This window comes from Nannospalax galili, unplaced genomic scaffold (assembly GCF_000622305.1).
Source record: "Nannospalax galili isolate Female #2095 unplaced genomic scaffold, S.galili_v1.0 scaffold799, whole genome shotgun sequence".
NCBI classification, from domain to species: Eukaryota; Metazoa; Chordata; class Mammalia; order Rodentia; family Spalacidae; genus Nannospalax; species Nannospalax galili.
The window spans coordinates 168313-193276 of record NW_008343085.1 but is presented as its reverse complement, the minus strand read 5'-3'; the positions used below and the strand labels follow the sequence as shown (position 1 = coordinate 193276).

The following is a 24964-nucleotide window of genomic DNA, read 5'->3' as shown; positions in this document are numbered from 1 at the left end:
AAAAAAAAAAAACGACCAAAAATAATAAACAAATTCAAATAAATAAATAAATATATTCATTTTATTTTTGGCCTAGCATAGTGGCACATGTCTTTAAGCCTAACACTGGGTAGGCAGAGGCAGAAACAAGTGAAACTCAGTGAGTTTAAGGCCAGCCTGGGCTACATATCAAGTTCCAGGCCAGCCAGGGCTACACATTAAGAGCTGACTCAATGTTTTATTTTTTTTTGGGGGGGGTCTTTTTGAGACAGGGTCTCCCTATGGCAGCAGCTAGCCTGGAACTTGATATGTAGACCAGGATGGCCTTGATCTCACAGAGATCCACCTGCCTCTGGCTCCCGAGTGCTGGGATTAAAGGCATGTACCACCATGCCCAGCAAAAACAAAACAAATTTATTTTATTTTAAAATATATGTATTTACCTAATGTTGGTATGTGCACATAAGTGCAGGTGCCCTTGGAGGCCAGAAGAGACTTTCAAATCCTCCTGGAACTGGAGTTACTGGCAGTTGAGAACCACTTGAAGTGGATGCTAGGAATCTAACTCAGATTAAGCTATCTCTTCAGCCCCTAAATCTAGTTCTTAAAAATTAATTATATTTGGGGGCTGGAGAGATGGTGCAGCAGTTAAGAGCACTGGCTGTTCTTGCAGAAGATCCGGGTTCAAATCCCAACACCCACATGGCAGCTGACAACTGTCTGTAATGCCAGTTCCAGGAGATCCGACACCCTCGTCTGTCCTCAGGCATTGCACGACTCAGTGCACTCACATGCAGGCAATACACTCATACACAAAAAATAAAAATATATGTATAGCCGGGCATGGTGGTACATGCCTGTAGTCCCAGCACCTGGAAGGCAGAGGCAGGCGGATCTCTGTGAGTTCAAGGCCAGCCTGGTCTACGTAGTGAATTCCAGGATAGCTGGGGCTTACAAGGAGACACTGCTTCAAAAAGACAACAACAACAACAAAAAATATATATGTATAAAATGTAAAAATTAAAGCTGGATGTAGTGTTGCACACCTATAATCCCAGCACTCAGGAGGCAGGTGGAGCTCTGTGAGTTCGAGGTTAGCCTGGTCTCCATAGTGAATTCAGGTCAGCTGTGGCTACAGAGAGACACTGTCTCAAAAAGACAAAAAAGAAATCTATATAATATATATGTATACATTAATATTTGCCGGGCATGGCTGCACATTTTTTTAATCCCAGCACTCAGGAGGCAGAGGCAGGCAGATCTCTCAGTTCAAATATAGCCCAGTCAAGGCTAGGATAGTGAGTCCCAATCTCAGAAGAAAAAAAAATTATCAGAGGAGATGGCTTAGTGGGTGAAAGCACTTGCTCTGCAAGCATGAGGACCCGAGTTCAAATTCCATCACCTATGTAAAAAGCCAGCATGGCTGCAGCTGGAGAACTCACTGTCCAGCTGGCCTAATTGAAATGGCAAGCATCAGGTTCAATGAGAGACCCTGACTCAAGGCAGTAAGACAGCGCAAAGAAGAAGATATCTGATGTCCTGCTCAGGCCTCCAGAAGTGTATGCACAGAACATTTGAAATATAAACTTAAGGGCTGGAAAGATGGCTCAGTGATTAAGAGCACTGGCTGCTCTTGCAGAGGACCCAGGTTTGAATCCTAGCACATACATAGCAGCTAACAACCATTCATAACTCCAGTTCCAGGGGATCCGATGCCCTCTTCTGGTCTTCGAAGGCATTGCACAACACAGATGCACTCACATGCAGGCAATACACTCATATACATAAAATAAAAATAATAAATATTTTAAAAGAAATAGAATCTTAAGCCTTTTCACAGTGTTTTTTTGGTTTTTTTTTTTTTTTGTTTTTTTGTTTTTGTTCTTGTTTTTTGAGACAGGGTCTCCTTGTAACCCCAGCTGTCCTGGAACTCACTATGTAGACCAGGCTGGCCTTGAACTCACAGAGATCTGCCTGCCTCTGCCTCCCTGGTTGCAACCCTGGTTGCAACCATGAGCTAAATAAACTTCTGTTCTTTATTTAAAAAAAAAAAAGAAAAGAAAAAAGAAAAAAACAACAAAGTAACAAATGGGCCAGTGAGATGGCTCAGCAGATAAATATGCTTGCTGCCAAATCTGAGGACCTGACCATCCTACTAGGAGGCCTCTGACCTCCACATGTGCACTCATGTGCATAACACACACACACACACACATACACAATTAATATAGGTGCTGGGCATCGTAGTGCATATATTTTAATCCCAGCACTAGTGAGGTCTCTGTGAGTTCAAAGCCACCCGAGCTACGTAGTGAGAGCTTGTCTCAAAAAAAAAAGGAAATAATATATATTAAGCTTCTGTATCATGTTTGTGATATTTGTGATGTTATCAAAGGAGAAAACATAAGAAAAAGCTAGAAGAAAGCATGAAAGGCAAGAAGAAGTGGAAGAAATGGGGTACTCAGCAAAGGAAGAATAGCTTGTAGATAACTTCCTTAATCAACTGCTTGACTCCTCCCTGGCTTTCCACATAGATAACTTCCTTAATCAATTGCTTGACCCTCCCTGGCTTTCTGTCTCAGTTGCAGATGACTTTGGGTTTTAATTTATTAATTTTTATTTTTATTTTGTGTGTATGAGTGTTTTTCCTGCACACATATAAGTGCACCCATGTCATCCAATGCCCACAGCGGTCAGAAGAAGGCATTGGACTTCTTGGATCTGTTATGGACAATTGTTAGGCACCATGTAGGTGCTGGGAATCAACCCAGGGTCCTCTCCAAGAGCAGCCAGTGCTCTTAACTGCTGATCCATCTCTCCAGCCCCATTTTGTTTTTGTTCTTGTTTCTGGGGATTAAACGCATAGCCTCCTTCTCACTAGGCAAGTGCTTACCACTGAACGATATCCTAGCCTGGTTCATATTTATTTCCCAAGAGGGCCTCACTAAATCACCCAGACTGATCTGAACTCACTTTGTAGCCTGGGCTGTCCTTGAATTTACTTCAACCTCCCAAATAACTGGGATTAGATGTCTGAAACCCCAAGCCTGTCCTGCCTCCAAACGTGGTGAAGGAGGAGGAGGGAGGAGAAGAGGGACTGGCATCTTGCTATAATGCAAATCTTTTTTTGTTTTTAAGTATTTTATTTTTATGTATATGAGTGTATTGCCTGCATGTATGTGAGTGCACCCGTGTCGTGGGGAGGTCAGAAGAAGCATTCGGATTCCCCTGGAAATGGAATTAAGGATGGTTCATAGCCTCCATGTGGGTGCTGGGAATCGAACCCCGGCCCTCAGCAAAAGCAATCAGTGTTCTTAACCACTGAGCCATCTCTCCAGCCCCCTATAATGCAAATCTTTTTGTTTAAAGCTCCTCAACTTTCCAGTTGCCTGAATAAAAAAAAAATTCCAAATTCTCTGTCATGGTCCAGTTTGTAATTTTTCAGTGTTTCTACTACCCCAGCTGTCCCCTGCAGGCACTTTAATGGCAGGCTTAGTTCTTTTCCTGCTTCAGGGGCCTTACAGTTCCCAAGGTGGGGGGGTGGGAGACCAAGAACTGCTACAACTCCCTTCCAAGGTTCTAATTGGTCTATTTTCCCAAGCCGCCATTCCCCTTTGTTTTCTGTCCTGTTCATTTCTTTGGAGCATTATTCCTGACTAGACGTTTATTTGTGTGTACTCACAGCTATTCATTTACTATAATAAGACAGACCCTCATCCTGCTAGTTTAGTCTCCAGGAGGCAGGGTGATGGGAGAATCTGACTCCTCTCAACTCCCCTACACTGTGTTCTCCCTACACTGTCTGGCACATAGTAGGCACACGTGTTAGTGATCTACTTTAGGTTAGTGAGTTAAAGTAAGCAGTAGCTGAGTCGGAACAATACCCCAATAGGAGAAAGTGCTTCTAGAGGCCCTTCCGGGTTGGTTGACTCAGATTTCCTCCCCCCTAAGGAATGCCGTCGACTTCAAGACATTGGGGCTTGGGGGACTTCTAGCCGGTGGCTGAACCTTGCTCAAAACCCAGCCTGTAGGAGCCCCACCTCTCCCCTAGGCGGCGCTTTAGGTCGTAATCTTAGAGTACTTCTGAGGCATCACGGAACTTGTAGTCTCTGCGTGCTTACATCCAGCGCGTTTGCGCTCTCTGGAGGCGTGCGCCCTCTACCATCAGGATTCCGGGTCCTTGTGAGGCGTTCCATTCGAATACACTTTTCTCGTCCACCAAGGACAAGCTGCATCGGGAAAATAATCTGCTCTTAGGGTGATGTCGCGGTGGCCTGGAAAGCTGCCGGAATAAGCACGCCCCCCCGCCCCGGAAGTGAGCGGCTTCTGGCGCTGTGCATTGTGGGGGGCGTAGTCTTCTTTTCCAGGCGGTCCTTCGCGGCGTCCCCGGGGCCGACTCCGGAGCGCAGGCGGGCGGCCGGGTGGGTAGCGCGGCACGGGCGGTCGGCAAGAATATTCTGGGCACCGTGCTCCAGTCCAGGAGCACTACGCCGAGCGGCAACAGTGAGAAGCCGCTAAGGGCCTCGCGCGGCGCCTCCCGTCGAGGAGCTGGAGTTAGGGGCCAGACCCGACCGTCGAAGAGCGCCAGAGGCTGGTGGGCCGGGCCGGGCCGCGCGTCGCAGCCATGCCTGGTTTTACGTGCTGCGTACCGGGCTGCTACAACAACTCTCATCGGGACAAGGCGCTGCACTTCTACACGTTCCCCAAGGACGCTGAGCTGCGGCGTCTCTGGCTCAAGAACGTGTCCCGTGCTGGCGTCAGTGGGTGCTTTTCCACCTTCCAGCCCACCACGGGCCACCGTCTCTGCAGCGTTCACTTCCAGGGCGGCCGCAAGACCTATACGGTGCGCGTTCCCACCATTTTCCCGTTGCGCGGCGTCAATGAGCGCAAAGTAGCGCGCAGACCCGCGGGGGCTGCCGCAGCCCGCCGTAGACAACAGCAGCAGCAACAGCAGCAGCAGCAGCAGCAACAACAACAATCGTCGCCGTCCACCTCTACTGCCCAGACTACCCAGTTGCAGCCGAACCTGGTGTCTGCCTCTGCGGCTGTGCTTCTTACCCTTCAGGCCGCTGTAGACAGCAGCCAAGCTCCGGGATCCGTGCCTCCGGCACCCACCACTCCCGCAGGAGATGATGTGAAGCCTATTGACCTTACAGTGCAAGTAGAGTTCGCAGCCGCAGAGGGCGCAGCCGCTGCCGCCGCCGCGTCAGAGCTAGAGGCTGCTACAGCGGGGCTGGAGGCCGCTGAGTGCGCTCTGGGCCCTCAGTTGGTGGTAGTAGGGGAAGAGGGCTTCCCTGATACTGGCTCCGACCACTCGTACTCATTGTCGTCAGGCACCACGGAGGAGGAGCTTCTCCGCAAGCTGAATGAGCAGCGGGACATCCTAGCCCTGATGGAAGTGAAGATGAAAGAGATGAAGGGTAGCATCCGCCATCTGCGTCTTACCGAAGCCAAGCTGCGCGAAGAACTTCGTGAGAAGGATCGCCTGCTTGCCATGGCTGTCATCCGTAAGAAGCACGGAATGTGAGTGGGTGCCCCAAGCAGAACTCGTGACTCCTAGCCCAAGGAATCCTCTGGCGGATGTTGAACTTCCCAATATTCTGGTTGACAGTGCTGAGGCTTAGGGCAACTGGACTCTCTTGCTGGTAATCTGGCATCTTCGTTTGTTTCGTCCTGAAGTAGGAGTTGGCCTCAGACTCAGTCTGGTGACACGAGCAATTATGACTTTGTCTGCTCTCCTTCCCCAGTTTATGTTGCAGATTCTGGTTAAACAAAAACTTCAGAACCTCTGTACTTGAAACATCCTGGAGGGATGCAGGTGGGATTCCTAGGGACTGTGGGTTTGGGAAAACCACACCTTAAGGTTGGCCAGCAATCAGAGACTTTGCTGTGTGTAGTGATAAAAAAAGAGATCTAAGTAACATCAGTTCTCCTTTCATGCATACCTTTTTCAGGCACAGCCTGTGATTCTGATGGGGACTAGTTGATCTGTGCCTCTGCCTCCCTAGGACCTCCCTACCCAGAAGGTCATTTATGAGACGGCTCTGGGTGACCTGCTGATGGAGATCCAGCATACCAGGGACTTAGGTTTATCTCGTTATGTTTGCTACTGGTTACAAATTCTATTTTCTGTACAATTAGACTAAAGTTTTCACTGTGTTTGTTTGGCAAAACAAATTAAACGAAAAAAAATAAGGTTTTTATTTGGGTTTCGCCATTTTATTTTTTATGAGTGTATTGCCTGTATGTATGTGAGTGCACCCGTGTTGTGCAGTGCCACGGAGGTCAGAAGAGGGCTTTGGATTCCCCTGGAACTGGAGTTAAGGATGGTTCGTAGCCACCATGTGGGTGCTGGGAATTGAACCCGGGTCCTCTGCAAGAGCAGTCAGTGCTCTTAACTGCCAAGCCATCTCTCCAGCCATAAGGTTTCTCTTTAAAAAAAACATAAACTAGCTGGACGTGGTGGTGCACGCCTTTAATCCCAGCACTTGGGAGGCAGAGGCAGACGGATCTTTGTGAGTTCTAGGCCAGCCTGGTCTACATAGTGAGTTCCAGGACAGGATACAAGGAGACCCTGTCTCAAGACAAAACAAAACAAAACCCATAAATTGATAGACCCCTAGCTTCATAAGGGCCCTTGCCCAAATCACTCCAGAGTTTGGAAGCTGCACCAAATGGTATCGATTTGTCTATGGAGTTTTCTCCCTGGATCTTTGTGTGGTATGGGTGCACATTTGTATGTGAACATGCATGTAGAGGCCAGGGGACATTTGGTGTTGCTCCTCAGGTGAGAGTAATCTTTTTTTTGCCTTTTGAGACAGGTCTTCTCATTGAACTGGAACTCACCAAATAGGGTCAGCAAGCCAGCTAGTGAGCCCCAGAGATGTCTCTGCCTCCCTAGTGCTAGGGTTACAAGTTTGTACCAAACCTGTCTTTTGTATTACATAGATTCTGGGGATGGAACTCAGGTTTACCAACTGAGCTGTCTCCCCAATCCTTCCCTGGATCTTTTTATTGGGGGGGGGGTCTTTTTGAGACAGGATGTCCCTATAGCCCCAGCTGGCCTGGAACTCACTATGTAGACCAGGCTGGTCTTGAACTCACAGACATCCACCTGCCTCTGCCTCCCGAATGCTGGGATTAATGGCCTGTACCACCATGCCAGGCCTGGATCTTTTTCTAATGAGGAAGTGTAACTGAAAGCTAAGCTGAATTGTTTTGTTCCTCCTGCTTCTGATAGTTTTAAATTCCTTATTGAACTCTCAGCTGGAGTTTAAGTTTGTTCATCATTTCACCCCTTGGGATAAGTACAGTGTCTGGTACACATGTGAATACAGTTACTTAATAAGCCAGTGAAGTCCCGAGCTGGAAGTAGCCATCATTGTTTCTTTAGACACATCTTCTAAAGATGTGTCTAAAGGAACTGAGATTTCTGACATCTAGATTTGTGGTTTTGGCTGCCTCTAACTTTAGATTGGATATGGGAGAAGTGAGGTGGCATTTTTATCAACAATCCTGAGTAATTTAGCTCAAAGCTAAGGGGGAAGATATGCCTTTAAAAATATTTTTATTATTTGTGTGTGTGCAGGTGCCCCAAGAAGCATCAGATCCCCTGGAGCTGGAGTTACAGGCAGTTGTGTCAACCAACATGGGTGCTTGGGAACTAAACTTGGGTTTTCTGCACGAGTAGTATATGCCCTTAATCACTGAGCCATCTCTTCAGCCCTGTAAATGCCTTTTAAAACTACCCCTGCTTCTATGACTGCTGGGTCACAAATTTACTCAGACTCATTTCTGTGTTACTTATGGATGAGGTCACCTGCCTAGGTATTTGCTCTGTGACTGCAAAGTGAAGTGCCCCTAAAACTCTAGTTTCTACTTCCATTCTGGTCCTCTGGTTCTGTGTTGGGAAGTAAGTCTTAAGTGAGGAAAGAAGCTGCAGCTTTGGTTGTATAGCTAGCTACCCAGTTTGGGGAGCAATTGGATCTCTGCCTTTGTAGGGATAACTCTGGCATGCAGTGAGGTGATGAAAGCACAGTAGCGCATTTCCAGGCTAACTGCCAGTCTCTCACACGTCAATATTCTTTTCTTGGAGTGGGGGCTTTCCCAGGCCTTGGCCATACTCAGTATATCCTTGAACTCTTGTTCTTTGGAAGACTACTGCTCTTTGTGCCCTGGTTCTCCTGAACATCTCAGCATCTGGAGGGCATGTGCACATAACTTGCCTTATGTTTTGTTTTCAGGGTGGTGGTGTCCAAAAAGCCCCAGAAATATCATTAACAGAGCAAGGCAGAGGTCTCAGAGGCTGAGTAATAAAAGCATCATCTAGCAGCGGGTGGTGGTGTACTCAGGAGGCAGAGGCAGGTGCTCTCTATGAGAGCCATGCCAGTCTATTCTACATAGTGAGTTCCTAGGCTAGCTGGGGCTACAGGAAGACCTTGTCTCAACATACACAAACCACAAAAATATTAAAACAGCTTCTAGCCAGGAAAAGTGATCTGGACTGACAGGAGATTTAATTTAGCCTAGTTTTACCGTCATTCTCCAGGAGGTGAGGTGAGGGTGGCTAAAAGTGCAAAACTCCAATGGAAGACCTGGAGCACTCAGATTTCTGTGGCTACAAGGGAAGACTTAAGCTATCTGAAGCCATTTTCCTTTCCTGTGGTCCTTTAAGTTGGCTGCAGAGCCCTTTGCTCAGCACAGGCCTGACTTGGAGAGAAGCTTGCCTTCATGTTTGTCTTATCAAGTAAACCGTGAAAAAGATGTTGAAAGTAAAAGGGGAAGGAGTGGAAAGAGGATTATTTACAATCTGGTCACTTAACGGGAAACTTTGGTTGAGCCAGTTATTTTTCTTTGAATAAAAATTAAACTTTGGTGATGAGATGGCTCAGTGGATAAAAGCGCTTGCCTCCAGGCCTGACAACTTGAGTTGGAGCTCCAGGACCCACCTGGTGGTAGGAGAGTACCGACTCCTCCGGAAAGTTAATTCTGGCTTCCACATACATGGCATGGCACCTGCGACCTCCACACAAACACCAAAATAAATTAAATGTAAAACACCAAAAAAACCCTCATCGTTGCCCCATTCGCTGCAGCAAAAAGAAAAACCAGAAGTCAAAAACAAAACAAAACAAAACAAAAAACCCCAAAAAAACCAAACCCAAAAAACCTTAAGATCCCAATGACAGAGTAACTTCTCCAACGTTTGAACCTCGGGCCCAAGAAAAGCCTAACTCAACTTGAAACCAGCTCTGGGGGCTGCTAGCTCTGAAACAGCTCGCTCAAGCAGTGTTCGGAGAGCGGAAGTGGTGGGTTCCGCCCTGGATGGCCAAGGCTACACCACACTGGTAGCCAGAGCGCCAAAGGGGAGAGGGCTTCGGAAGCAGAGACAGGGCTTGGGGCCCAGGGAGCGGCGGCTGGGGTAGCAGGGCTAGCTCCAGGCTAGGCCAGGCTCCCACGGAGGCGGGGTCAGCCACCCTCGACGAACAGCCTAGGCGGAGCCAGGCCAGCTCGGACCAGGCGACAACAGAGACCTGATCTTTGCCTGGCGCCATCTCAATGTTCCAGAGGCTTCCGCTAGACCACAATTCTCAGGGGCTCGCCCCGGCAACCTCCCTCCCTGACTTAGCCTCTCCTCCCGCGCAGCGAGCCTTGTCTGGGCTTCCGTGCGTGGCACACTGGGAACTGTAGTTTTATCGTGGTTCATTAGTGCAAGAAAGGAGAGTGGTGGGACTGCGTTTCCCAGAGTGCAGCGGGGCGGGCGAGGGAGGGCAGGGGGGAAGGGACAGTTGGTCGCAGACCGCGCTGGGTTGCCGCCGCTGCTGCCGCCATCGTGCCAGCCCCACGGGTGAGTGTTGGGGCCAGCGTGCCCGGGGCGGGGGCTGGGCCGCAGAAGCCGCGCTCTGAGCCGCCCGGAGCTTCTGTTGCGAGTCCCCGGGAGGCCCCTCCCCTCTCTACCCTACCGCCCCCCCCCCCCGCGGCCCTAAGCGGCGCGGAGCCCGCGCCATGTGTCGCGCGCGGCTCCGCCTCCCGCGGATCCTCTGTGTCCGTGGCCCGGGGAAGGCCGAGAACCAGACGCCTGTCCAGGCCTTACTGTGATCTGGCCGGTGCGCGGAACTGGGTTGTGATCTTTTTCTCTGGTGGGGAAGACCTGGATAGGGCTCTCAAGGCCCCGCCCCGTCCGCCTGACTAGTTCGAATCCTGCGGGTTCTGCAGGCAGGTTTCGGGCAGACCCCAGACTCACGTCTCGCCACCAGCCGGCGAAGATCCGGGGATGGGCAACGCCACCCAGCTCGCTCCAGAGCCAGCATGGGTAAGGGTGCCCGCTTGCCGCAGCTGGGGCTTGAGACCTTAACTGGGTTCCAGACCGTAGCCCGGCTAGGATGTAGATGAACGCTTCTCTGATTGCCTGATGGGAGTGCACGAAACCTACTTCTCCCGCCGTGGATCCTGTGCTGGATTATCCAGCATGGAGAACAAGGCACGGAGTCCCGGGCGGGAGGGGATTCCACGTGGAACTTCACCCGACTAGTTTTAGAAGATCTGGACTTGATGGCCTAGAGGCAACTCTAGAGATAGGCCTCCTCCCTTTATTAGTGACTAGGCCCCAGCTATGGGTGGGTTTGCCTGACTTTGTTATAATGGTGGAAGGAAGCCAACGAAGTAAAGCTGGGATATGTGAGCCTCTAAGGTTTTTTTTGTTAGATCTCTCAGGCATGGCCCAATTCTGAAATACATCAGAACCTTCCAGAGTCAGCATAAAATAGGCTATCAAGCAAGGATGACTCCTTAAGAATGGAATGATGAGGTAGGATTTAATGCATGGACTTGAGGTTCTTGAGTTCATTTTTTTTTTTTCCTTTTGGTCCTTTTTTTCCCGCCGTGGATCCTGTGCTGGATTATCCAGCATGGAGAACAAGGCACGGAGTCCCGGGCGGGAGGGGATTCCACGTGGAACTTCACCCGACTAGTTTTAGAAGATCTGGACTTGATGGCCTAGAGGCAACTCTAGAGATAGGCCTCCTCCCTTTATTAGTGACTAGGCCCCAGCTATGGGTGGGTTTGCCTGACTTTGTTATAATGGTGGAAGGAAGCCAACGAAGTAAAGCTGGGATATGTGAGCCTCTAAGGTTTTTTTTGTTAGATCTCTCAGGCATGGCCCAATTCTGAAATACATCAGAACCTTCCAGAGTCAGCATAAAATAGGCTATCAAGCAAGGATGACTCCTTAAGAATGGAATGATGAGGTAGGATTTAATGCATGGACTTGAGGTTCTTGAGTTCATTTTTTTTTTTTTCCTTTTGGTCCTTTTTTTGAGACAGGTTCTCCCTGTAGCCCCAGCTGTCCTGGAACTCACTGTGTAGACCAGGCTGGTCTCGAACTGACAAAGATCTGCCTGCCTCTGCCTCTCAAGTGCTGGGGTTAAAGGCATGCGCCACCACGCCCAGCTTAAATTCAGTTCTTGACTAGAGGTGGATGTGGAAGGAACCCTGGGGATAGAACTCTGATAGACTAGGTTGGCCTTTTGAAGCCAAGTGGCAGCGCTGGAAGCTGCAGAAAGTCTGGTTTCTTTTTCACTGTGTTGGAGTTCCCTGTTGGTGTTGGGTTTTGAGATACTGCTCTTAATAATGGCCCCATAGATCCCACTGGGTTCCTGGATGAGGGGTGAATCTAAGCAGAGCTACTATTAGAGAGGCTTTGAAAGGCACTTCTGTTTGAGTGATGATTTAATTAAAGGATTAGTTTAGAGAAGTCCTTGGGACTTGATGGAAAACATCTCTTGTTAAACCTTGATTTCTCTCACCCGTTATGGCTTCTGTGCCACAGTTCTTTCAAGGACTGAGAACCAGTTCAATCCTACAGACGTGGCAGCCTCAGTAATAAGCAGATTGCCAAGTCTCTCAGAATGACTGAATTTGAACCTTAATGCAGAAAGCCACTGTCCCTAGTTCTCCCCACACACACCTTGAATAATCTCACACTTTTTCCAGTCATTGTGTTCTTTATTTGGAAGCATTCCTACCGTCCAGTTCTCTGCCTAGTCATTCTGCCTGGTCAAAGACAACAGGTAAAGCCTCTTCAGATATCAGCAGGGCTTAATTGGTAGATTTAGTTTTCAATCCCTAGCACTGAATAAATTGGGCTTGGTAGCACACATTTGTAATCCCAGTTTCTGAAATACTGTACTCTGAAGGGAAAAGCATGAAGCTCAGAAGTTACATCCTCAGCTATATAGCAAACTCAAGGCCAGCCTGGGATATATGGGACTCTGTCTCAAAAAAAAAACCAGCCAGGGGTGGTGGCGCACGCCTGTAGTCCCAGAACTTGGAGGCAGAGGCAAGCAGATCTCTGTGAGTTCAAGGCCAGCCTGGTCTACATAGTTCAGGACAGCTAGGGGCTACAGGGAGACCCTGCTTCAAAAAGACAAACAAAACAGACTCTTCAGCTTGTCTGGATTTGTACTTCCTAGGACACAGGTTTCAGATGAGCTAGATTTATGGCCTGTGGATTAGTTTGCACATTCTAAGCTTCTGTGTGATTTGCCATAGGACTTACTTCTTTTTGTTTTTGCAGTACCGGGGATCAAACCCTGGACTGAGCTTCTTCAGAATCTGTGCCCTAAGTCATGTAGGGTTGATTTGAGGAGTGAGGCCTGACAGTTGGGATATAACTATACAAGCAAGAAGCAGAGTGTCAGAATTCCCATTTTGTCTTTGTTTAATTCTGCTAAAAAGAAAAGGGTTTTTATTTGGTTGGTTTCTTTGAGACAGGGTCCCTGTAGCCGTAGCTGGCCTGGAACTTACTATGTAGACCACGCTAATCTTGAACTCAGAGAGATTTGCCTGCCTCTGGAGTGCTGGAATTAAAGGCCTGTGCCACCATGTCCAGCCCATTTTACTTTTTTTTTCTTTCGTTTTATGTGTGTGGATGTGTGTGGGCATGTGTGCCATAGCACTTGTATGGAGATCAGAGGGCAACTTATAGGAGTCAGTTCTCTCCATCATGTGGGTCCTGTGTATGGGACTCAGGGCATTAAGCTGGGCAGCAGGTGCCTTTACCTGTTGAGCCATTATGACAGGCCTCCCCCCCCATTTTTTAATTGTGCAAGTGTTTTGATTGCCAATATGTTTATTGATGTGTACTGCCCTCGAAAGTTAAAAGAGGGTGACAGAGCCAGAACTGCCACATGTGTTCTGGGACTTGAACCCAGGTCCTCTGGAAGAACAGCAGGTTACTCTTAACCCCTGAGCTATCTCTCCAGGCCCCAAATATTTTTGACACAATATTACTATGTAGTCCAGAGTGGCCCTGAACTTTCTATGTAGCCCAGGCTGGCCTTGAACTTACAATCCTCCTGCCTTAGCCTCCCGGAGTGCTAGATTACTGGTGTTCACCACCAGGCTTGACTTTTCAACTCAAGATTTGGCCCCTTAGTAACTAGGATCCCACTTCTCTCTGAGCCATGTTTTGCTTTATTCTGCTGCCTCTACAATTCATGCATTAAGATGGTATGAATGATTAAGAAAGATACAGAATTCTCAAATTTTAAAACCAGAAGGTACCTTTTATGAGAAATTTCAGCATGACCAGGTGTGATGGCACGCACATGCCTTTAATCTTAGGACTCAGGAGGCAGAGGCAGGCAGATCTCTGAAACTTGAGGCCAGCCTGGTTTACATAGCAATTTCCAGGCCAGCTGGGGCTAAAGGGAGAACCTGTCTCAAAAAAAAAAAAAAAAAGAAAAAATTTTTTTCAGCATGTTGACATGTGCCTATAATTGAGAGCCTTAGGCCATGAGTCAGTTGGGCATGGAGGCACCCACCTTTAATTTCAGCACTCAGGAGGCAAAGGCAGGTCGATGGATCTCTGTGAGATCAAGGCCAGCTAGATCTACATAGGAATTTCCATGCCAGCTGCAGTTAGTGGGCAAAGGCAGGTCGATGGATCTCTGTGAGATCAAGGCCAGCTAGATCTACATAGGAATTTCCATGCCAGCTGCAGTTAGTGGGAGACCCTGTCTCAAACAAAAATACCTTCAGGGGGCTGGAGAGATGGCTCAACTGTTAAGAGCACTGACTACTCTTGTAGAGCACCTGGGTTCAATTCCCAGCACCCACATGGCTGCTAATAACCAACCTTAACTCCGGTTCCAGGGGCTCCAACACCCTCTTCTGACCTCCATGGGCACTGCACAACAGGGGTGTACTTACACACAGGCAGGCAATACACTCATACACATTAAAAAAAAAACAAAAACAAAAACATCTGGGTGTGGTGGCACACACCTTTAATCCCAGCACTCAGGAGGCAGAGGCAAGTGGATCTCTGAGTTCAAGGCCAGCCTGGTCTACATAGTGAGTTCCAGGACAGCTGGGGCTACAGGGACACCCTGTTTCAAAAAGACCAAAAAAACCCAAAACAAAAAAACAACTTTCAGAGCTAGAGGGATGGCCAGGTGGGTAAGAATGTGAAGATCTAAGTTCAAATCCTCAGCACCCATGTTAAGCAAGGAGGCTTGCTAGCTGCTGGCCTAGCTCCAGATTCAATGAGATAACTCTGTCTTGAATAAGTCCAAGAGATAGAGGTGGATACTTGATGACCTCTTTTGGCCTTCTGGGACACAGTCTGTTCCCCCACCCCCCCACCCCTAAGCATGGGCCAAGAAAAGACTTCAATAATCTCAACACTTGGGAGTCTGAGTTACAAGGATCCTAGAGTTCAAGGATTGCTAGACTACATAATGGGACCCTGCCTCAAAAAAACCTGCTGGGCATAATGGTACATACCTTTAGTCCCAGACTCTGGAATCAGAGGCAGGCAGAGCTCTGTCATTTTGAGGCCAGCCTGGTCTACATGAGAGTTCCAGGCCAGCCAGGGCTACATAGTGAGACCTGTTGAAAACCAAAAAACTAATGTTCCTTATTGAGGCATTAGTATCTTGTTTGACATTATTTCTTCCTCTTGCCAAATCAGGGTTTTTTTTTTTCTCTGAAAGGTCAGAAGTTTTCAGCAAACATTCCTTGGTCCTTTCTGTGTGTCTGGCTCTGAGCTGATGCCACAGGAAGAAAAAAATCCAGTCCAGCTCTAGGGCTGGGGAAAGAAGGTGTCAGTATCAGGGATGATTGAGTAATGTTGGTATTATGTGCTGAGGGCTTAGTTGAAGGAAACTACAGGGACTCTAATCCTGTGCAGAAGGGGGTTTTAAGTGATTAGAGAGTACTGAAGGGCAAAGACTTAGTGGACTCACCCTCTAGTGACTAGCAGAAATCACAGAGGGAGGTATGTTTCAGAATTGTGGGCCTAGAAAGATTCCTTGAGTAAGGCTATCACTACTCTAAATTGCGGTGGCTATTGAGTGTATCTACTGGCTCTTGTAGGCTTCTCCTCCTTGGTCTACCAGGAGTTTGCTGGGTATTCTCATGGTGCCTGGGAACCTCACCAGCCTTGTTTGTAGCTTTCTATTCCCCTGCCTGAAACTTTGGTGTGTGGTGTCTCTCCCTTCACTGAGACTTCCTCATGGTCACCTTGATTCAAATGACAAGTAGTTGTTCTTTGAAATCCTGTCCTACTGCTCCAGTTTCCTCCTCTGGAGTGGCTGGGATCATGTTACAGACCGGTGCGCCTCCCCCATCCCATTTTAGGTGCTGCTGGGAATCAAACCCAGGACCTCTGGTATGCTCTGACCACATTTGTAGCACCAGTTGTTCTTTGAGTGGTAACCAGGACATCTTCCCAGGATGAAAGATTAGAGGAAGCCTCCCCAGAGAAGAAAGGTTCAGCAGACCTGGCTACATACTCTGGCTATTCAGTCACAAGATGGCCATTGTCTAGATGTTAAGAGGGTCAGGAACCAGTAAGGATGACAGAAATGACAGTACTGGGCCTGGAATATGTAGCTCGGTTGTAGAGCACATGCCTAATATCTGTGAAGCCTTAGATCAACCCCAGCATTGAAAAAGAAAGGGGGAATCACAATACTGCGTGCTTTAGAATTTATTTAATCTTACCTTCACTGAGGCCTCTAGGACAAGATTAGTCTTTTGGGGCCAACAGAAGTAGATTGGAAAAGCATTTTACAAGATGGACAGTGGAACTTGGGCAGGAATTCTTTGAACTAGTATTCGGCTGCACCTTTTGTTTGAGCCTTATGATAATTTTTTCATAAGGACTATTTGAGGATGATACTCAGTTTGAATTGACTATCCCCTTCCCAGCTTTAAGATTCTCTTGCTTTTAAGTTGGGCGTGGTGCAGCATTTGGGAGGCAGAGGCAGGCGGATCTCTGTGAGTTCAAGGCCAGCCTGGTCTACATAGTGAGTTCCAGGACAGCTGGGGCTATAGGAGATCCTGTCTTAAAACGACCAAAAAAAAAAAAGATTCTCTTGCTTTAACCATATGTGGCAAGAATGCTTGAATCTCTCCCTGAGGGAGGCAGTAGTATGTGGCTTATCCTTGGAGTGAGGAATGACTTCCAGACCACGTGAATGATTGGTCTGGTCAGTTCCCCACCCATTAGGTCTCTTATTAGCTGCACTGTGCCCTGGGCTGAATGATTTGCTTAGGTCTAGCTCTTCCTAGGAAAGGTCTTAGTAGCAGGAAGGAGAACACAGGGGCAGGTTGAATCTGCTTATTGGCTCTAGGGTTCTCACTGCCAGCGGACCTATGGGTAGTCTGGGGCCTTTTTTCCTTAAAGAAAAAAAATTTTTCTTTTGGTCTTTTTGGTCTCCCCATAGCCCTAGCTGGCCTGGAATTTTTTATTTTATGTATATGAGTGTATTGCCTGCATGTATGTGAGTGCACCCGTGTCGTGCAATGCTGCAGAGGTCAGAAGAGGGCTTTGGATTCCCCTGGAACTGGAGTCAAGGACGGTTCGTAGGCCCCTTGTGGATGCTGGGAATCGAACCCCGGTCCTCTACAAGAGCAATCAGTGTTCTTAACTGCTGAGCTATCTCTCCAGCCCCCAGCTCCTTTTTAAAAATGTTTTATTATGGGTCGGGTGTGGTGGTGCATGCCTTTAATCCCAGCACTTGGGAGGCAGAGACAGGCGGATCTTTGTGAGTTCAAGGCCAGCCTGGTCTACATAGTGAGTTCCAGGACAGCTGGGGCTAGGGAGACCCTGTCTCAAAAAGATAAAAAAAAATGTATTTATTATCTTTATGTGTATGAGTGTTACACCTGCATATAGGTAGGTGTACCCTTGTCATTCAATGCCCATCTTCTCTGGGGAGGCTTCCTCGGGATCCCTGGAAGTAGATTTATGGATGATTGTTAGCTGCCATGTGGATGCTGGGACTCAAACCTGGGTCCTCTGCAGAAGCAGTGTTCTTAACTTCTGAGTCATCCCTCCAGCCTCCCCTGCCCCCCTTTTTAAAAAATATTTTATTTATTTGTTATTTTTATTTTATGTGTATGTGTGTATTGCCTACATGTAGATAAGTACACCCATGTCATGCAATGCCGGTGGAGGACAGAAGAGGCTGTTGGATCCCCTGGGACTGGAGTTACAGACAGTCGTTAGCTGCCATGTGGGTGCTGGGATTCGAACCAGGGTCTTCTGCAAGAACAACTAGTATTCTTAACCGCTGAGCCATCTCTCCACCCCCCCCCTTTTTTTTTTTCAAGATTAAACCTGGGCTTAAAAGGTTTTGGAAAAATGGGGCCAGGCATGGTGACGCACACCTTTTATACGAGCACTCAGGAGGCAGAGGCAGACTGATCTCTGTGAGTTCAAGGCCAGCCTGGTCTACATAGTGAGTTCCAGGTCAGCTGGGGCTATCCCCTTCTCTGGTAAAGGGTTTTACCTTACCAAGATGAAAAGGGTTGAAAACACCTGTGAGTGCCTCGCCATTGGAGAGAGAGAGAGAGAACTTCTGAACCTAACCTGCCTTTTTAAAAAATTCAACAGGGTATAGGGCAAGCCTGGCTTAATAGTATAGTTGGGTATGTAAGGCTTACATATTTGATTTATTCATCTACTGTACTGAAACTCATGTGATAGAATATACAAATGAGAGCACATTCATTTATTTGTTTTCTTTTCTCACAGAAAAGTATGAAAGCTTAAGGAAAAGCCTTTTTTGCTAAAGAACTATGAAATGATTTAAAAGTCTCCGTGTGTTAATATTTCACATGCAATTTAAAAAAAAAAATCTTGTTCATGGCCACAGTGGCTTATCTCTGCTTTTTTTTTTTTTTTTTTTTTTTTTTTTTTTTTTTTGTGACAGGGTCTCCCTGTAGCCCCAGCTGGGCTATAACTCACTATGTAGACCAGGCTTGAACTCAGAGAGATCCTTCTGCCTCTGCCTCCGAGTTCTGGGATTAAAGGCATGCATTACCATTCCCAGCTATGTTTTGTTTTTTGAGACAAGGTCTCACTTTGTGGCCATGGCTAGCCTGGAACTCACTATGTAGACCAGGCTGACCTAGAACTGATGAGATCCACCAGCCCCTGCCTCCTGAATGCTGGGATTAAAGGCGTGAGCTATCATACCTGGCCCCTAATCTTTATTAACCTCACAGAATCACTGCTTCCTGAAACTTGGCTGGCTTTGCAGGACTAGTTCATTAGAGGACACACAGGAGTGTGTGACTTAGATGTTTCCTTCATCTTCTGAGGACTCTGCTCATCCCTTTTTATTCCCTTGCTCTGCTCTGTCTTTGGATATCGCAATGGTGTTGGTCAGGCATAGTGGTGGCAGACCACAGAAGTAGTCTCTGAGGAGCCTCACTAAGAGAGCGATGTCTGTGTGTGCCTGATTAGAAAATTCATGGAAGCTAAAGAAAGACTAGGGTCCCAGAGATCTTGTGTACTACCTGGGAAAGGGAGGTTATTGAGGAAGGAGGGACGGGGCAGAGCATCCAGAATACAGGTGTTAGGATTCAGTTCCTGGGTCAGTCGGGGCAGTCTAGTGGCTCTGGAGGCCTCTCCAGGCATTGTGGAAAAAGGTCCAAGTAGTGCTAGGAATACCTAGATTTCAGCTATCAATCCTGGGAAAGGATTTGCTGCTCACCTAGACATCAATATGTTTCTTCCAACCGGAGGCAGAAGAGTGGTTAGATTGGGCAGTTTGCCATTCCTGAATCTGGAATGCCTCATGTGTGGCCTCCCTGCAGGAGGCTGATTATAATTCCTTATAGCTGCGTTCTGCTTTAGCCCCTCACTTGATTTCCTCCTAACTTGTCCACAGTTAATGATGAAGAGCCATGATCCCAGAGCCATACCACAAGGGAGGAGTGAAGCAGACTAGAGGCCAGATCTTCAAGGGTGTGACTGTGTCTGCCATTCACGGGAGCTGCCCCTCAGGTGACCAGGGGCCTTAGGGAGTGGGCAAGAAGCCAGTCTCTACTTGCCATGTGCCATCTACTGAATGGATGACAAAGGATTATTCTTGGTATCTTAATAGAAGATGTGGGTAGAGGAGAAATGGGGTCACTGAGCCACTTAAATTGAGCACAGTTGCCTGGAACTGACAACTCCTCTAGAGACAGGCCAGCCTAGGCCAGGCTCCCACACATTCATATCAACAAAAATGTATTGAGAGCTGGACTAGGTACCATGAAAATGGGTGGTTAAGAATGCGCTGGTTAGGGAGACAGACTACAAATATAAATATGATACACCATGATGAGTGCTAAGAAAACAATACAGGAGACATAAGTAACGACTTCTGGGCAGGACATGGCTGATAGACCCACGAACCCACGGCAGCATGAATACCTACCTACTCAGGACTGGGCCTATCAACATGCTATCATGAATGAGGGTAGGGCTTATGAGCCTGAGGAACTATTATAGCAATTTATGTTTGCTGAGGGAAGAGGTTATTCCTCATTGTGTAGCCACTGGTAATTTGCCCTTGCTCAAGTAAATAATGCCCCTTTCATGCTCATGCAAATGACACTAATTCAGTGGGCCACAAAAAGAAGAAAAGAAAAAGATCTGGAAGAGAAAGGTGGCTTTGTAGGGAAGGGAAGGGGATTAGGGTAAATAATGTGGGGGTATGATCAAAGTATTTGTGAGTAAAGTGAGTGACTGGATAGTTATGTCAGAGTAGGGTAGTCAGGGAAGGTGTTGAAGAGGTGGTGTTTGACATGTAATAAAGAACCAGGTATGTTGTCGGAAGAGTATCCAGGAAGAAGCACTAACTGCACTGTGAAGTGTTTGAGTGTGTAAAGGTGCGTACTGCCAAGCCTGGCAACCTGACTTCAATCCCAGGGACCAACTAACTCCTAAAAGTAGTCTTCTGACTTCCACATGTGCATACATGCACACACACATCATATACACATCCACACACACACAAATAAATGTAATAAAAAGAACTGGGTGATCCCAGCACTCTGGAGGCAGAGGAAGGCAAAACTCTGTGAGAATGAAACCAGCCTGGTCTAGATAAAATAAGACTTTGTTCCAGGTGCCATCAAACTCATTGGAAGGCCACAGAAGGTAATACACAGATCCCAAATCCCATCTCATCATGAGACTTAAGGGATGGGTTTTGGGTTTTTTTTATTTGTTTGTTTTGAAACAGGGTCTCTAATAGCCCCAGCCAGCAAACCCTTAGTCACTGAGCCAGTTTGGTTTGTTTGTTTGTTTTGACACTGGGTCTGCCTATGCTCTGAAGTCCTAGGATTAAAGGTGTGTGCTACTAGTCTAGTTTTTTTTAGTGGTTTTTGGTTGGTTGGTTTGTTTTGTTTGCTTGTTTATTTGAGACTGGGTCTTACTGTATATCCCTGATGGCCCAGCCTTTTTTCTCTTTTGTTTTAGTTTTTGACACAGAGGACTGGAACTCACAGCAGTCCTCCTTCCTAAGCCTCCTGAGTGCTGGGAACTACCACACCCTGGATATGGAAATCTTGTTTAGGGATAGAAGCCCTGGTTTGGCCCTGCTTTGTGCCTAGCAGCTGCTGTTTCACTGACATGACTGGTTCAGGTCGATCTCCAAACTCAGATTGTCACTGGGAGTCCTGATTCTAGAGTCTATTAAACCTGGTCAAGTCTACTACCTGTGAACTGCTGAGTTGATAAACTAAACAGAGTCTCATTTTGCTCTTCTCTGACATGGGTGTTGCTGGCGGGGGGAGGAAACATAAAGTTTTTTACACATTTTTCTTTTTTTTGCCCGTGTGTGTGTGTGTGTGTGTGTGTGTGTGTGTGTGTATGTGTGTTTGAGACTGGGTCTCTAGAATACCCAGGCTGATCTCAAGTCCCTGGGCTGAGTAGCTGGGGGTCACAGGTCCTCATCACCACTCCCAGAAGGTTACAGCATATTTCTATACTGTGATGTACACTGGTGAAAAAGATGTTCCCAAAGCCAGGCATGGTGGTGCACGCCTGTAGTCCCAGCACTTGGGAGGCAGAGGCAGGTGGATCTCTGTGAGTTCAAGGCCAGCCTAGTCAACACAGTGAGTTCCAGGACAGCTGGGGCTACAGGGAGACCCTGTCTCAAAAAGACACCCCCACCCCCCCAAAAAAAAGGATGCTCCCAGCCCAACAGTGTTATTCCAGATTTTATCTTTGGAAAATAAAGTTTTTCTGTTACCTAGTGGGACCTGCTGGGACAGAGCTTTTTTTTTTTTTTTAATATTTTCTTTGTTATTTTTATTTTGTGTATGAGTGTATTGCCTGCATGTATGTGAGTATATCCATGTCATGCAATGCCACGGAGGTCAGAAGAGGGCTTCAGATGCCCCTGGAACTGGAGTTAAGGACGGTTCGTAGCTGCTATGTAGGTGCTGGGAATTGAACCCGGGTCCTCTGCAGGAGCAGTCAGTGTTCCTAACTGCTGAGCCATCTCTCCAGCCCCAGGGACAGAGCTTTTAACCTGGAGTTGATCTTGAGTCCGAACAACCTGGAATTAGTCACAAGATTACCTTGGCATGCATTTCTTGGCAGAGGGCCACAGATTGTCGGAGGATCTTTGTACCCCCAGAAGCCTAAGGGTCAGATAAAGTGCATACTCACAGGACAACAGCTCCTTGAGGAAACTGGCCTCAGTCAGTCTGTGAATTGGGGTGAAGCAGGAGATGGTGTGGTCAGCTGACCTCTAGGAGAAACCATAGGATGAGGGTTCGCCCCAAAACTGATATGAAACTGCCTCTATTTTGCTCTTTTGAAGGCTTTTACTTTCACTGTAAATGTGTTAAGAACAAGTTTGGAGCTTGCTGGTTATTCTGTGGAGCATTCTCCTAACCTGACCTGGATACTTCCCTATAGTATAGTAGTACATGGGGATGGAAGTTGGCCTCTTCACTCACTTCTTTTAAGAATAATTTATTTTTATGTGTATGAGTGTTTAGCCTACATGGTTTTTTGCTGATGTTTTTGGTCTTTTTGAGATAGGGTTTCCCTTTAGCCCCAGCTGGCCTTGAACTCACAGCTTCCTCTGCTGGAATTAAAGGTGTGCTTGGCCAAGCCTGCATGTTTGTATGCATACCTCACGTGTGCCTGGTACCTGCAGAGGCCAGAAGAGGGTGTCATATCCCCTTGGAACTGTAGTTACAGGTGGTCATGAGCTGGTTGCAAGTGGTCATGAACTGCCGTGTGGGTACTAGGGACCAAATTCTGGTTCTCTGCAAGAACAGCAAGTGCTCTTAATTGCTGAGCCATATCTCTAGCCCCTTAACTTGTTTTCTGAGATAGAAGTTTCATTGTGTAACCAGACTAGTCTTGAACTCAAGCTGCCCTCAAAACTCTTAACAGTTCTGCCACAGCCTGCCAAATGCTGGAATTTAGGCATGCACTACATACCTGGCTGTTTGATATTTTTAGATGTTTCCTATGGTATAGCCATGGCTGGCCTGGAACTCATGATCCTCTTTTTTTTTTTGGTCTTTTTGAGACAAGGTCTCCCTGTAGCCCCAGCTGGCCTGGAACTCACTATGTAGACCAGGCTGGCCTCGAACTCACAGAGATCCGCTTGCCTCTGCCTCTGCCTCCCGAGTGCTGGAATTAAAGGCATGCGCCACCACGCCTGGCTATGATCCTCTTTTTTTTTAGCCTCTTGAATCCTGTAATTGCAGGATTGTAGCATCATACCACTCTGTATAGGGTTTGGCCTTAACCCAAGTGCAAGAGTATTATAGGGGATCGATGTGACCAGCTTTGTGGTTTAGAGCTCAGGCATACAAGACTAGTGTCGGCCCTGAGGTCTCTGAATGAGCTTTGGCAAAACCCTCTTACATTGTTGAACCCCAGCACTTACCATATAAAGCATGATGACAGTGGAACTTTATCATGTGCCATGTGTATGACTACCTAGAAATAAATACATTGAGGTCAAGCAGGTATAGAGCAAAGTTGGTGTTGGCTCCAGGAACTGCTTTTGACCTTAAAGCAAAGTCCCTTATGCACAGCTTCTTGGGGATTTTCTTTAAGATTTATTTTCTTTTATGTGTATGTCTATTTTCTATGTGAGTGCCATGTGTTTGGGAGTCCTCACAGAGACCAGAAAAGAGTACCAGATTCCCTTGAGCAATCAAACTCTGGTCCTTTGGAAGAGCAGCAAGTGCTCTTTCTTAACTGCTGTGCTATCTCTCCTGTCTCATTTTGTTTTTTGTTTTGTTTGAGACAAAGTCTCTAGCCTAGGCTGGCCTTAATTCACTATGTATTTAAGGATGGCCTTGAGCTTTGGAGCTTCCAGCCCCTACCTCTTGGGCACTAGAATTACAGGCATGTACCATCATATCTGGTTTATGCAATGCTGAGATCAAACCCAGAGCCTTGAACAGGTTAGGCAAGCACTCTCCATTGAGCTGTATCTCCAAACCTCCCCCAACCCCCAGTCCTTTTCTTTGTTTTTTCCACACTTTTTATTCTCAGACAGGGTCTTGCTAAGTTTCCCAGGCTGGCCTTGAAGTCACTCTGTAGCCTGGACAGGCCTTGAATGTGGGTTCTCTTGCCCAGCCTTTTATGTAGCTGGGATCATAGGCCTGTACTACCAGACCTGGCTTCATCTAGTTTTGAAAGTCCTTCTCATACTTTCTGGGAGCCCCTGAGTTGTCTTGTTCATCACAACCCTTATACTTCCCCACTAAGCCAGAATTTCCTTTTGTCCCTTCACTATCATTTTAGCCAAATAGTTTTTGTTTTGTTTTGTTTTTTGAGACAGCTGGCCTGGAATTCGCTATGTGGACCATACTGGCTTGGAGCTCACAAAGATCCAACCTGCCTCTGCCTCCCAAGTGCTGGGACAAAAGGCCTGCACCACCATGCCTGGCTAGCCAAATAGTTGTTTTTTGTTTTTTTTTCCTTTGTCTTTTTGAGACAGGGTCTCCCTGTAGCACCAGCTGTCCTGGAACTCACTATGTAGACCAGGCTGGCCTCAAACTCACAAAGATCCACCTGCCTCTGCCTCCCAAGTGTTGGGATTAAAGGCGTGTGCCACCACACCTAGCCTCCAAATAGTTTTTATAACAGAAATTTATCTTAAGAATAATACTACAGGGGCGAGGGTGGTGGCTAGAGAGATGGCTCAGCGGTTAAGAGTACTGGCTGCTTTTGCAGAATACCCCGGTTCAATTTCCAGCACCCACATGGTTACTAACAACCATCTGGCTCCCTCTTCTGGCATTGCATGACATGGGTGCACTTACATGCAGGCAATACACTCATGTACAAAGATAAAAATAATGAAATATTTTTAAAAAAAGAAAAATATGGGCCAGGCGTGGTTGGTGCACGCCTGTAGTCCCAGCACTTGGGAGGCAGAGGCAGGCGGATCTCTGAGAGTTCAAGGCCAGCCTGGTCTACATAGTGAGTTCCAGGACAGCTGGGGCTACAGGGAGACCCTGTCTCAAAAAGACCAAAAGAAAAGAAAAATACTGGGCTGGAGAGATGGCTCAGCGGTTAAGAACACTGACTGTTCTTGGGGAAAACCTGGGTTAAATTCCCAGGACCCACATGGCAGCTAACAACTGTCCGTAACTCCAGTCCCAGGGGATCCGACAGCCTCTTCTGACCTCTGCAGGCATTGCATGACACGGG

The 24964-nt window shown here is 47.3% G+C and overlaps 2 protein-coding genes across 4 annotated transcripts in view; both read left to right on the top strand.

Annotated features, from left to right (window-relative positions):
* The first annotated feature begins 2733 nt into the window (after positions 1-2733).
* Thap11 (THAP domain containing 11) lies at positions 2734-6182 on the top strand. The gene has a single exon (XM_008839064.2). The coding sequence runs from the start codon at positions 4604-4606 to the stop codon at positions 5504-5506; it is 903 nt and encodes a 300-aa protein (XP_008837286.1). The 5' UTR covers positions 2734-4603; the 3' UTR covers positions 5507-6182.
* A 3529-nt stretch (positions 6183-9711) lies between these two features.
* The window catches only part of Nutf2 (nuclear transport factor 2), a 23925-nt gene continuing 8672 nt past the window's right edge, over positions 9712-24964 (top strand). Inside the window, exons 1-2 of one of the 3 annotated variants that reach the window (XM_008839061.3) lie at positions 9743-9826; positions 19167-19282. The gene's annotated coding sequence lies outside the window, so the exon portion shown is untranslated. Of the gene's footprint in view, positions 9827-10088; positions 10292-19166; positions 19283-24964 lie in introns of those variants that run through there. The other 2 variants (XM_008839060.2, XM_029566408.1) reach the window with 2 other exon arrangements.